General features: G+C 57.6%; 1 protein-coding gene across 1 annotated transcript in view; it reads left to right on the top strand.

The window, feature by feature from the left end:
- The window catches only part of FAM178B (family with sequence similarity 178 member B), an 89,297-nt gene that overhangs the window by 65,765 nt on the left and 10,851 nt on the right, over positions 1 to 12,681 (top strand). The window contains exon 13 of the mRNA XM_035001715.1: positions 6,263 to 6,388. Coding sequence (XP_034857606.1) covers positions 6,263 to 6,388 — 126 coding nt within the window. The remainder of the gene's footprint in view (positions 1 to 6,262; positions 6,389 to 12,681) is intronic.

Below are 12,681 nucleotides of genomic sequence, written 5' to 3'. Positions count from 1 at the left end.
GGGTTTTTTTGTTTTTTTTTTTACCATCATGACAATTTTAAGTGCAGAGTTCAGCCATTTCGAAGCGTACAATTCAGCGGCTCTGAGTACATTCACAAAGTGGTGCACCATCACCACCGTCCACCTCCAGAACTTTTTTTCATCCTCCCAAATAAAAACGCCATACCCGTTCAATGCTAATTTCCATTCTCTCCTTCCCCAGCCCCTGCTTATATTACTTTTTATAGGCGGAAAGAAAAACAGTGCAAACGAAAACAAACACTATGCCCTTAAAACTACTCACGCCTAATGCCTCTCCTTTTCCAATGTTAGGCATTCTTGGGGCCGAAAGAAAAGTAGAGCTTTGTCTTCTTTCCCCATTCCCCTTCTCCCCAGAAAGCTCTGACCACAGCCTCCGCAGCTCGGGGCCGTGGGGGCAGCGTGGGTCCCAGCCAGCCCACGGATGGGTGGCCGAGAGGTTGAGCACACCCTTACCCTTACCCCCTGGAAGCTCCTGGGATCCAAGAATAGTTGCTGGGTACAACTGAGCTCTCTAGCCCAGCAACACCAGAGGGTCCAGGCAGTCCCTGTGAAGGGCTGTGCGACTCTGTTCGTAGAGGCGTCCTCGGGAAGCCTGCGTAACCCCTTGCCCAGAGTGCTGAGAGAACGTTCCGGCACATCCCGGGGCAGGGTGGACAATATCGCTGAGTCTGCAATGCTGGGATTGCAGGGCGGGAGCGCAGAAAGCTGACTGGTTGTGTTGGTTTGTCTGATTGGGCTCGGCCTGGCTTTTGCCCCGGCTGCCCCCTTTGCTGTAAATACTTTCTCCCGAGGACTTAGCCTGGCTGGAGCTTATTGTCATTCCAGTTCCTGCTGAAATGACACCTCCACTCAGAGGCCTTTCCTGACCACCCAATGCAAAGTCCCCTGGCACATCCCCCTGTTTTAAATTATTTACCTCCTGACGTTTTCTTATTTATTGGGTCACGGTCTGTGTACGCGCACGGGCGTGCACATACACACACACACACACACACATCCCAGCAGCAGCTCCTTGAGTGCAGGGACCAAATCTTTCTGCCCGTCAGCACCCAGCGCAGTGCCTGGCACACACGGGGACTCCACGTGTACTTGTGGAGTGAACGAGCCTGGAGTGGAGCCCCTGGAGTGTGCAAGCGGAAGTTCCCTTTCCCCAGAGACCTGGGGAGGGGTGGGGGAGGGAGTGGCCCCCACTGGGGTGCCTTCACACAGATGACTGCCTGATGACAGAGCATCTCCGTGAGGGAGGAGAGACCAAACGGTGTCTCGGGGGTGCAGGCGGTTAGGAGTGGGGGCCGGCGGAGATGCAGCAGGCAAACAAGACCGCCTGAACCCAGAGGGCTCTGGAGGGCAGGTGGGGGTCCGTGAGCCCCAAGGAGAACAGAGCACGGTGTCAGCAGAACAGAGGGGAAAAGCCAGAGCGTCCAGCTCAGGAAAGGCAGGACCAGCTGTGGGGGGGTGGGGGGTGGTCGCCCACCTGCAGTGTTTGGCAGTGGCCAAAGAGTGGCTCAAGCATCCGGGCCCGGGAGCCCCCAGCTGCTCCCCAGGGCCTGCCAGGGGCCAAGCCCGGCCCAGGCCCGCCCAGCTCCAGGGCTCTCCAGCCATACCAGTCGCCCGCATGCCCACCGCGTGCCCATCTCTTCCAGAGACCCCAGCTAAGCACCGCCTGTGTGCCAGGCTCCGTGCCAGGCTCCGCACCAGGAACCAGCCTCTGAAGACAGGGTGTGAGCAAGGTGGGCTGAGGGTGCAGTGACTAACACTGCCCAAGGGCCATGAAGTGGCTTCCAGAGAAGGTGTCCTGAGCCAGGGCCAGGAGGCTGAGTCAGTGCTCATGTTGCAGAGAGGAGAGTCTGCCGGCGGCCGGTGCGGGCTGCGCAGCCTCCGGGCGGCTCGCAGAGAGGAGGGACCAGCTGGGGCCTGCCTGCGGCCCCCCTGCCTGTTTCCCCCATCTCCACTGCAGGCGCCTCCCAGGTCTCCAGGCTGTAGGCGCTCCCCTTTCCAGTCTGGCCTGTCAGACGGATCCTTGCCTTCAAAGGGTCACCACCTTGGCCCCGCAGCCTCCACGCATCGAACCCCGCAACGCCCCCTTTCCCAGATTCTCCATGCGGCCTGACCGCGCCAACTGTTCTTCCCAGCCCTCCTCGCGGGCCAGCCCCGCTCTCTCTGCACACAGCTCTGTGCCCTGACCCTCCTTCCTTTCCATCATCACATCCCAACTGAAACGGCCGTAGCCAACACTCTGCATAGCACAGGCCGTGTCCCAGGGTCTGTTCTCAGAGCTTACCTCTCATAGCAGCCCCCGGCTGTAAGGACTGTTACCATCAGACATTTTTCACAGATGGGGCAACTGAGGCAGGTGCAGTTAGGAAGGTTCTCAGGGCCATACAGCGGGGAAAGCCGTGGAGCTAGGATTCAGCCACAGGGTCCTTGCCCTTGACCACTGCAACATGCCGTCTCTGCTTCTCCAGCCCCTTCCTTGGCTGTCATCGTGGTGACAGCCCAGACCAGGCCTGCCATTTCATGCTGAAGGTGCCCTGCTGGTCCCTTGAGCTTTATCCCTAAGTGGCAGCTAGGAGAACAAGGGCTGTGGCTTCTACTTCCTTCATTGAGGTACAAATGCTTGATAAACCTTATCAGTTGATTGACTCTGAAGGGGAGCCGGGGGATAGAGAATTGACTCCTCTAGGAGAAGTTCTGGGGTGAGTGCCTGGGCAGAGGCTCTCAGGGCCCTGCTGGGCAGGAGGAGTCCCTGACCCCTGGATGGCTTGACTCTCTGTCTCAGGCTGCAGTCTGAGGCCCTAGGAGTAGGAGCTGAAGAACTAGAATTTGAGGAATGGGACTTCTGTAGGTGGTCAGGATGCACCCCTGCCCTCCCCCAAGGCCTCATTTTCCAGGAGAGCCTTGGGGTCAGGCTGCTTCCTGTTGTCCTTGGGAATCTTGGGAATATCCCAGAAACAGCAGGGTTTTGGCTTCGTGCACAGTGTGCTCCAGACCCTGCTCGGGACACTGAAGATACAACCCTGAAGAGAACTCAGTCCCTCCCTTGTGAAACTCACAGTCTAGAGGGAGACGGACACAGGCACCAAGAAAAAAGTAAATATTTGCCATACCAGATGGTCATAAGGGCCCTGGAGAAAAATAAAGCCAGATAAAGAGAAGAGGGAATGTTGGGAGATGGGGACATTTGTGCATAGAACTGAAAAGGTCAGGCAGGTTTCTCGGGGAAGAGCATTCCACACAGGAAACAGCCAGTGCAAAGGCCCTGGGGCAGCCAGAGTTCTCTTAGGTTAGAGGAAAAACAGAAGCCACTCTGGCTGGAGAGCCATTGGAAGGTTTTGATAAGAGAAACAGAATCTAATTTATAAAATCTTTTTAAATTACTCTGGCTGCTATGTTGAGCTTAGGCAATTGCAGTAATCCTGGTAAGAGATGAAGATGGTTTGGCCTGGGGAGATAGCGGCGTAGGTGGTGAGAAGTGGTCCGACTCTAGGTGTGTTTCCCAAGCACAGCCAGTGGGACAGGAGATGTGAGAGGAAGGAGACAAGGAGGGCTCCCAGACCTATGCAACTGGCAGGATGGAGAGGCTCTTTACCGAGATCGGCAAGACACAGGTGGAACAGGTTTGGAGACCAGTCGGGAGTTTGCTGCTTCTCCCAGGCCACCTCTTGCAACACAGCAAGCCTCTTTCGTCAAGCCACGTCTTCCAGTTTGGAGTCGGGAAGACACAGGCTGTAAATGGCCCAAATGCAGGAGTTCGAGGGTCTGCATCTCCTAGGGAGAGGCTGACGGCAGTTCTGCCCTGCCCTGCATTCCTTCAGGGAACGAAGACTTAGGAAACATATAACATGTGCCAGGGGCTGTGCTCGACCCCAGGGGGACACTGCGGGGAACAAAATTGCCCTTGTGGGCCCTATGTTCTAGCGAGGGAGAGGGGGACAGGTAAGAAGCATGGTAAACAAGTAAATTACAGAACGCGTTAGGAGGTGGTAAATGTGGTGGACGCAAAAGTCGTTCCAGGCGAGAGGATTGGCAGGTGTGGGTGGCGTGGGCGGCAGTGGTCAAGGGAGGGGGGCTGGGGCTGGAAGGCGGATAGGGGCAGCTGCACGTGTCTGGTCGCAAGGCCCGGTGAGGGTGCCCGCTCCAGGGGACAGCGGGGCTGCCCGAGCCTCATTGACACTTAAGATCCTGGCCTTCTCCACTGGGCAGATAGAAGCACCACCGGGGCCTGAGCACAGAAGTGCCCGGCCGTGTGGCCAGTTGCCCGGCTGGAACTTGCCTGCCTCCTGCTGCCCACCGGGCGGACAAGACCAGTGGAGGCCTGCCTGCTTGGGTGATCATTTGCCTCTTGCCTGGAGGTGTCTGTCCTAATGGGCTGAGTGTTTGTAGAGACAGCTCCCAGCGGCGGGTGAGGTGGGGAGGTGTGATGTCAGGCCCTGGCCCTCCCTGCGGGGATGCGTGGTCCAAAAAAGCCCTTATCCCGGAGAGGGGTGTGGCTGCCAGAACTGGAAACAAAGGAGGGTAAGCAATCAGAAGGCGGCAGCTTGCTGCGCTGAGCAGGGCGAAGCCGTTTTCGTGGAGAGGAAAAACATGGGAGCCGGCAAGCCGCTGAGCCGCTGCTGTGTACTCCCCCGCCCGGCCCTGCCCGGGCCTCCTGGAGCCGGGAGGGGCTGGCTGGGGCGAGGCTGCCTGCCTGAGGACGGCTTCTGGGGGCGTGGACTGCAGAGCCTGGCCCCTGTGCTCGCACAGCTGTGATCCCCAAGCAGGCAGGGCCGCTTTGGAAACCATCCCCAGCCTCGCAAGGCCTGAGCAAGACGGCCCAGCTCTGGTTTGGGGGAAGCTCCAGATGGTGCCTCTCTTTGCCTAGAACCTTCTCTCTCTTCCTGCCTCCTCTCCGTTCCTAAAGGGATCAGACACGAGGCCGAGAAGCCCTGGCCCCCTTCCAGGAGCCGAGGCCCTAGGCCTGTCTCCTAGCCCCCAGCCCAGCTGCTCTTGTGGGCTGTCTGAGCCTGTGGCCGGCTGAGATGCTGAGCAGGTGTCTGCGGGTGAGTCAGGGAGAGGAAGCCAGGTGTGCCGGGCAAGGCTGGGCTCGAGCAGGATGCTGGGCTGGGGGCTCGGGCCTAAGCCCTTTAGGGCAGCCTACACCTGCTACATCTAAAAAGATGGTGCCTCTGTGAACTCGGCTGGCTCTGCTCCTTCAATCTGCATCTGCCCCTTTCCCAGGGTTGCAGGTGGGCCCAGAGGCGCCAGGGACCCACATACTGCCTGCCTCTGTCCTGACCACAAGTTAGCTCCAGGGCAGCTGAATGGTCCTTGTTGGGGCTGAACCCAGGCGGCCCAAACCAGGTGCAGGGGCTGGGCCCGAAGGAGTGGCTCACTGCTGACACCTGGACTCCTGCAGGCCCTGTTCCTGGGAGGGGTGGGGGCACTCCCATTTGTTCAGAGAGGGTAAGCAGTTTACATGGAGGAGGCGGGCAGCTAGCAGATTAAGGGACGTAGCAACCATATGCAGTGTGCGGACCTTGTGGGGAATCCCCGTTCCAAAAACACAACTGGTAAGGACATTTTTTGAGCCCGTCAGAGAAACCCGAACACAATGTTAGATCATATAAGGAATTCTTGGTAATTTTGCTGGGCAAGAGAATGATACTGTGACCATGCTGGGGAAAGAAATCCTTATCCTTTTGGGTGAGAAGCTCTTTATGGGTAAAATGATACAGTGTTTGGATTTGCTTTAAAATCCCCTGGAAGGGAAAGGGCGGGGCGGAGAAATGGGGGCAGGCAGAGTGATGGGGAGCAGGCATGAGAGGGGGCGGGGGGCACAGAGCCTCTGCTCCCCCGTGAGCCCCTCCAAGCCCACAGCAAGTTCAGCGGGGAGAGGGACTTGAGCAGCGGCTCGGGTGGCCTTGGTTCTTCCAGGCCTGAGTGCTCCCTCCAGGGAAGTGGATCAAATCCCCGGCCTACAGAGATCTGAGTTCACGCCTTTGAAGGAAGGCTCGGCCTGTGCCAGGCCCCGTGTGCACGCGCGACTCTCCTGTCCTGGGAACAGGGTGTGTGGCTGTCTCCATCTCGCAGCTACAGGACACTCGGGCCCCAAGAGGCCACACAGCATGCTGGGGAGAGGTGGATCCAGGTCACGGAAGCTGGTGGTCTGGCTCCAGAGCCCATGCTCTGACTTGCCGGTGCCGGCCGAGTCCCCAGGTGTCCCGAGGCCCCTCTGTATGACAGCCTCTCTTCTCCTCCCCAGCTGTCTTCACTCAGCCAGCTGCTGAGCCTCATGAGGCCATCATCCCTCAGGCAGCACCTGGGCTCTGAGACCTTGCCACCGTGCCAAGGGCAACAGCCAAAGGCCAGTGCTGAGCTCGACCACAAGGTGAGCCCCCCGCGCCTGCCCGCCCAGCCAGGGTGCAGCACCACCAGCTAGCGGGGAAGGCAGGGCCGGCCACGCTGCCCAGCCGGGAGGGCCTTATTGCCGCCAGTCCTCCTAAAACCCCAGGGCCTTAAAATTCCAGCAAGCTGCCTCCCTGCAGAGCCTGTAATCAGTGCCCTTGCCCATGCCCCTCACGGAGGCGCACTGGGGCGCTGTGTGCACGGACATGCACGTCCCCCTGGCCCTGCTCCGGGGTTTTGCTGCATTCTCGATGGTCCGGTACGGATGTGTTAGCGTGGAGTTCTCCGGGAGTCGTACAGCACAGTTTGGAGAGGATGCAGGAGCTGAAATCCTGGTGAGGGGAGTGGAGCTGGGCGCCTCCTCCCTGTTCCTCGCCGTGGTTGCCACTGAGGCCAAGTCCTTGGCCTTTCCCCCAGTTCTTCCTTTTTTTTTTTTTTTAAAGGTTTTATTTATTTATTCGTGAGAGACAGAGTGAGAGAGAAAGGCAGAGGGAGAAGCAGGCTCCCAAGGAGCAGGGAGCCCGATGTGGGACTCGATCCCAGGACCCTGAGATCATGACCTGAGCCGAAGGCAGACGTTTAACCATCTGAGCCACCCAGGCGCCCCCCCCCCTTTTTTTTAAAGATTTTATTTATTTACTTGAGAAAGAGAACACAAGCGGGGGGAGGAGCAGAGGGAGAGGGAGAAGCAGACTCCCTCTGAGCAGGGAGCCCAACGTGGGGCTTGATCCCAGGACCCCAGGATCATGACCTGAGCTGAAGCCAGACACTTAACCGACTGAGCCACCCAGGCACCCCTCCCCAGTTCCTCCTAATGGACTTTCCAGACATTGCCCAGCTCTTCCGAAAGCCCAGCTTTGGTGGGAGTCAAGGACAAAGAGGTATCCCTGAGCCTGCAGGTTGTGCAGTTTGGAATGGGGAGACCTGTGGACCCTGGGGGTGAAGGTCAAGCAGGGGCAGTGGTGTAGGATGTAGGGACTTCAAAGTGGGAGCCCCAAGCTTGGCTCTGGGAGGTGGGGAAGACCGGGGGAGGGGTGTAGATCTGAGTGAGCTCCTCTCTCCCTTGAGCCTCGAGGATGAGGAATGGAGATAGACATCTTTCTAATTTAGGAAAGTAGTAATTCCAAAAGCTCACTTGGAGGTTGGATGTTGACGATCCAAAAGTCCACCCTTTGGGCATTGCTCTGCAAATCAGATAAATGAATTAATTTACTTAATGAACACAAATGAACCATTAAGAAGATATGATAATCCCAGGTGGACGCATCTCTTCTGGAGCATGTAGGTAAGGTTATCTTTGAGTTGTGCCTAAAATTAGTGCATTTACGAGACTGCCGGCCTGCCTCCCGGGAGAGCCTGAGCTGTGTGCATGCCCCGTTCTGTTCTCCCAATGACTTCCTGGGAAATGAGCTGGTCTCAGAGGCTATGTTTGGATGTTCCAGGGCCTCTAAAAGGAGGTGGGGTTGGCCCATGGGCGGGAAGCGTCTGTCTGAGCAGGACACAAGTGGGCAGGCCCCAGGCTGGACTGAGGGAAGGAAAACGGAAAGAGAAAGAAGGGGAGCGGTGGCAGAAAAGAGGCATGCATCTGATCTGCCCAGTGAAGAGTGTGCGCTTCAAACACTCTGGAGGCTATTCCTGTGCCCTCACCCAGCAGAGCGGTGACCGCCAGGCCGGAGGCTTCCGCTTGGCTCCTTGCCTTTGGAGCCCATCTGGAAGCCCAGGAAGAAGAGGAATAAGTGGCCTGAGGGTGTCCTTTATTCTGAGCACTGTTCTCATGCATGTAAAGGAAGCTGTGTCCCCCCGGTCGGCTACCATATTGGAAATGACCCATGTGGCCTGGAAACATGGAGGGTTCGGTGTGTCTCGGCAGGGTGCCCCAAAAGCGCAGGGTGTGGGCCCCGCCCAGGGCAGTGAAGGGGGCACGTGAGGCCAAGGCAGTTCTCCAAGGCCTTGGCTGCCCCTCTTGCCCACCTAGGATCGGTTCCAGCCTGACAGGGAGGTAGCCAGGAGCAGAGGAGGGAAAGGGCCCTGGTCTGGGGAAGGGGAGGAGGTGGGGCTGGTGCGGGCATGGGGGTCTGCACAGAAATGGGAAGCGTTCTGTCCCCCTGGGCGGGTGCTGGGGCCAGGTGAGGCAGGTGCCGGGCTCCCACAGCCCAGCCCTGCTCCCACCTTGGCCAACTGACTCCTCATTAGGCCCGAGCATGTTTCATCTTCAAAGGTGATCAGGCTACTCGCCAGCCAAAAAGAGCAGCGGCGTCACCCGCCCTGTTTTACAGGGAGTGGTGGTCTGGGCCTGGGCTGAGCCTTTCATCCCTAGGACTCAAAGTCTTTGCCTTCCTTCCCTCCAGGGGCAGTGGGGAAACTAAGGCCAGAGTGAGCTTGGCCCGAGGCAGCCCGGCCTGGAGGAAATAGGGCTTTCCCAGCCCTTAGGGCGGCCGTGCTGAGCCCCATCCGCCAGGCCCTGCTCACCCCTGTCTGGGAGACTTCCTGTGAGAAGCTGGGTGATAGCCCTGCTCCAGCCCTGCAGATAAACACTTCTGCCAGGCTCCCCTCCCCCTGTTCTCCCCACCTCCTCCTTTGCCCAGTCTCCTCCCTCTCCTAGGAAGCTCCCAGCCTTCTTCCCCTCCCTGGCCTGCCCTCCCTTGGGGCTGGGTGAGCTGCTGTCTGGTGCCCAGGGCTTGACTCTCTCTCTGCACGGATCCTGTGGCTTTGCAGTTGACCCTTTACTGGTGGGTCTCCCCAGCTAGACCGTGGGCACAGCATGGGGGCCTCTCCACAGCCCTGGTATATTGGGCGCTGGATAAGTTAATGAATGAACAAAGGAATGAATGCGATTTGAGTTCCTCTCTCCCTCTCCGAAGTCTCTTCTTCCACCGCATTCGGGCCGTCCACTCTCCTACCCGGTCTCCAGAACCCTCTCCCTCTGCATGCCCTCTGACCAGCCTCTATGTGTCAGCCCCCTTGTCTCTGAAAGTCCTTGTTTCACGAAGGCCATGAGGGTTTATGGCCTGCACTTCTTGTGTTGGAGGTCCTTGACTTCAGAAGCCTTACCTGCTCCTGAGAGAACCAATCACAGCACATTGTTTGTAATTATAAGCTGGTGAGATTCCTGCCTGGGAAAGCTAACCACCAAGAGCAACAAAAGCAGCAAGCTGGTCCCGCTGCAGCCCTGCAGGGGGGCTGGACCGGCTGTTCGCCCGAGCTGGGTCAGAGCACAAAGTGTCCTAGCAGATCACGGCGGAGCTTATGTAGTCTAAGACTGCTTCCTGGCGAGACGAGGAGAACACTTTCAGCATTTTCAAGCGCTTTTGATAAAGAAATGGTGGCTCAGCCCCCTTGGTGGTTATCGGGGGCCCTGTGCTCGCCTGGTTTGAGCAGGGGCTCTCCCAGAGGAGAATAAACATCTAAGTCAGAGTAAGCACCAGGGTCTGAGACAGCCTGTCGGGAGGCAGGTGCCCATTCAGCTGAGAGAGGTGGAGAGGTTGTTTTAATGCAGGAGGCCGCTGCAGAGCTGGCTTCCCAGTGCTTCCTTGGGTCCTTGGATCCCATTCTGTAAGAGACCAGGGCTGTCCCAGGCCCCGTGTGAGCCTGTCCTTCAACCGCTCTGCAGACAAACGTGTAACTGGATGTGGTTTGCTACTGTCTCCTCAGCCTTCCAACCCAGAACCAGGAGTCTCCTTTTCGGTGGCTTGCGTGAACCGTCTTGGGCCAGATTTTGTCTAATTGTATTCTGCCCAATCTCAGAGTCTTGGCCTATTCACCTTAATTGAGATTCTTGATGTTTTGGTCTTGTTAGACCCGCCATTGTATGTTCTGTTTCTATGTGCTCACCTTCCTGTTGTTTCTTGCTTTTCCTCAGGCCTTTTGCTATAATGAAGGAACTTTTTTGTTCCATGTTTTTTCCCCCTGGGGATTCGGAAGGTCTACAGAACCAGGATCGTTATGGTGGGATGGGGCGTTTTTCCCCAGTTTGGTTAAATCTGGGAAGTTTGAGGAAGTTAAGTGTCGTGTGGGAAGAAAATGGAGGTCCACAAAGGGGGATGTCCCAGAGCTGGGGCTGCATTGAGGCACCAGGAGCTGGGTTCCTGTCTCGCCGTCTTCCAGGGCATGTTCTCCACACAACCTGATGAGTGTCCTCATGGGACAGGCGGCGTGGGACCCACTGAGGGCTCTGCATCTGTGATGGTCCTCCAGGCCCCACCACCCAGACTGAGCCTGGGGACCGCAGGTGGCTCCCATCAGCTTCCTCACTGTGCACACCGCGTGCTGTCCAGCTCTGTGCTTCCGAGGCTTGGGGATGGCTTGTGTGTTGGAGAAGTACGTGTGTAAAGAGTTGATTTTTATGCGGGGGCGGGTGAGTACTCCACACTTGGGTGATGCTCTGGGGTAAACAAACTCTGCCCCACTGAACAAACTCCTTTGCCCCTCACTCCTGGATCTCTGCACATCTTCTGCAGAGGCTGCGGGCCCGCCGCACGCACGTGTGTGTGTGTGTGCACGTGCGCACATGTCTGCATGAGTGTGTGTGTGTCTGCGTGCATGTGTTGTGTGTATCTCTATATGTGTTTGTGGCGTGCCCTTGTGTTAATAGAGTTGACAGACAAGTCTGATGGCTTTTGCTCCTGCTGTGGCTGGGACTGGCCTGCTCCTGCGTCTGGTGACCCTGCCAGGAGCCGCTGGAGCCACTGGGGTGTGGTTTGGGAGGTTGTGGGGAGTGGGCAGGGAGGGTGGCTTGAGGCCCTGGCAGCTCCGTGCCTGGCTCTGCCCTCTCCCGCTGGCACTCAACACCAGCCAAGGGACATACTCCCTCAGGCTTGGCTGGAGAACAGGCCCCTCGCCCCGTGTCAGCTAGAAGCCCAGCTGGAGCGGGGGCCTCTCCCTCTCCCCGTACCCTCCGCCATCTCACCTGCAAGTGCCTATCCTTATATCCTGCCCCTTCCCTGCACCTGAGGGGGGTCCTGCCCTCAGGGCCGGAGACCTTAGGGCAAGATTAGGTGGGTTGGGAAGAAAGGAACTGGCTTGAAGAAACAGAAAATAGATATTCAGGAATCCTGCGTTCCTTCTCGCCTGGTCTGTGGTGGGTTCCTTCTTCCTTCCTCCAAAAGGAGGAACATGAAACATCTTTTGAAATAAACCTCAAAGAGATGGCCTCTGGGAAGCTGACCCCAAGGGGAGATCCACGCACCAGCCCCGGGTCACACCCACCTCGTAGGCCGCCGAGCCTCTTCAGAATGGGTACTTGTGAGCAGCTGAAGGCCACATGGGGCCCAGGCCCAGACTAGCTGTGTTTGGGTCCCAGGAACCCTGGCTTCTTTGCAAGCAGGGCTTGAAGTGACAGAGTGGAGCCAAAGAGAGCAGGCTTGGATTCTTTAGGCAGCTTCTGAGCTCTCTGCTCCAGGCCCAGTCGTCCTGGGACTCTTGGGGGTACCTCCCCCAGGCACAGCCCTTGCTCCATGCCAGGTAACTCACCTAACACTGACACTGGCTGGCCTGACAGTCCTTCTCTTCATCTTTGAGCCCTCCTGGACAACCCTGTGATTGTCTTCTCCCATTCTTACTTAGGGAAAGGCAGTCCTAAGTGCCCATCACATCCACGTTCAGCCCCTCTGTCAGAGGGCCCTACTTCATCCCCACAGCTTCTCTCCCGCATATCAAACCACACCATTTGGCACCATTTGATTCCAGGCAGCGGACATCTTTCCCAGATGTCATGGGAAATGTGAGATGTCAAGCCTCCATTCTCTTTGCTCCTGCTGTTCCTTCTTCCTGGCAATACCTGGCCTGTCTCCCCTGTCCTTGGATTCCCGTGGTCATTACAGTCTGTTCACTTAACCCATGGCCTGTCCACACGTTGCTTCACACACCTAAACAGAGTTGTCTCTGAGGATCGGGTCCAGAGTCTAGCTCAGCAGTGTCCCACGGCTCCCACTGAAATGGGTGCCCTGGCAGGTGCAGCCTTTGGGAGGGACCCTTGCCCACCTGTCCTGCACCCAGCCCTGCCCCACCTTGTCTCTTTTCCCGGGCTATACCTTCTCAGGGACAGTGCCTTCTAAATGCTGCGTCTAAGCAGCTTGGGCTAAGCTCCCACCACGCACCTAAGGAGGACCAGGAAGGGTGTGTGAGGTCCCTCACTCACTTCCCCAGATGGAGGAGCAGTTGCCAGGCAAGCCATGGCCTTCTCAACTGCTCTTCTGTTCACTGCCTTTTTGGTCCCTTCTCCCATTTTTGGCAGGACTTTGTAGTAACAGAAACACAGACACATATCCTGGAAGGTCC

Source organism: Mirounga leonina, unplaced genomic scaffold, assembly GCF_011800145.1.
Source record: "Mirounga leonina isolate KUSES-001 unplaced genomic scaffold, KU_Mleo_1.0 Mir_125, whole genome shotgun sequence".
In the NCBI taxonomy this organism is placed as follows: Eukaryota; Metazoa; Chordata; class Mammalia; order Carnivora; family Phocidae; genus Mirounga; species Mirounga leonina.
The sequence above is the reverse complement of the archived record's forward strand: the minus strand, read 5'-3'. Positions and strand labels throughout refer to the sequence as shown.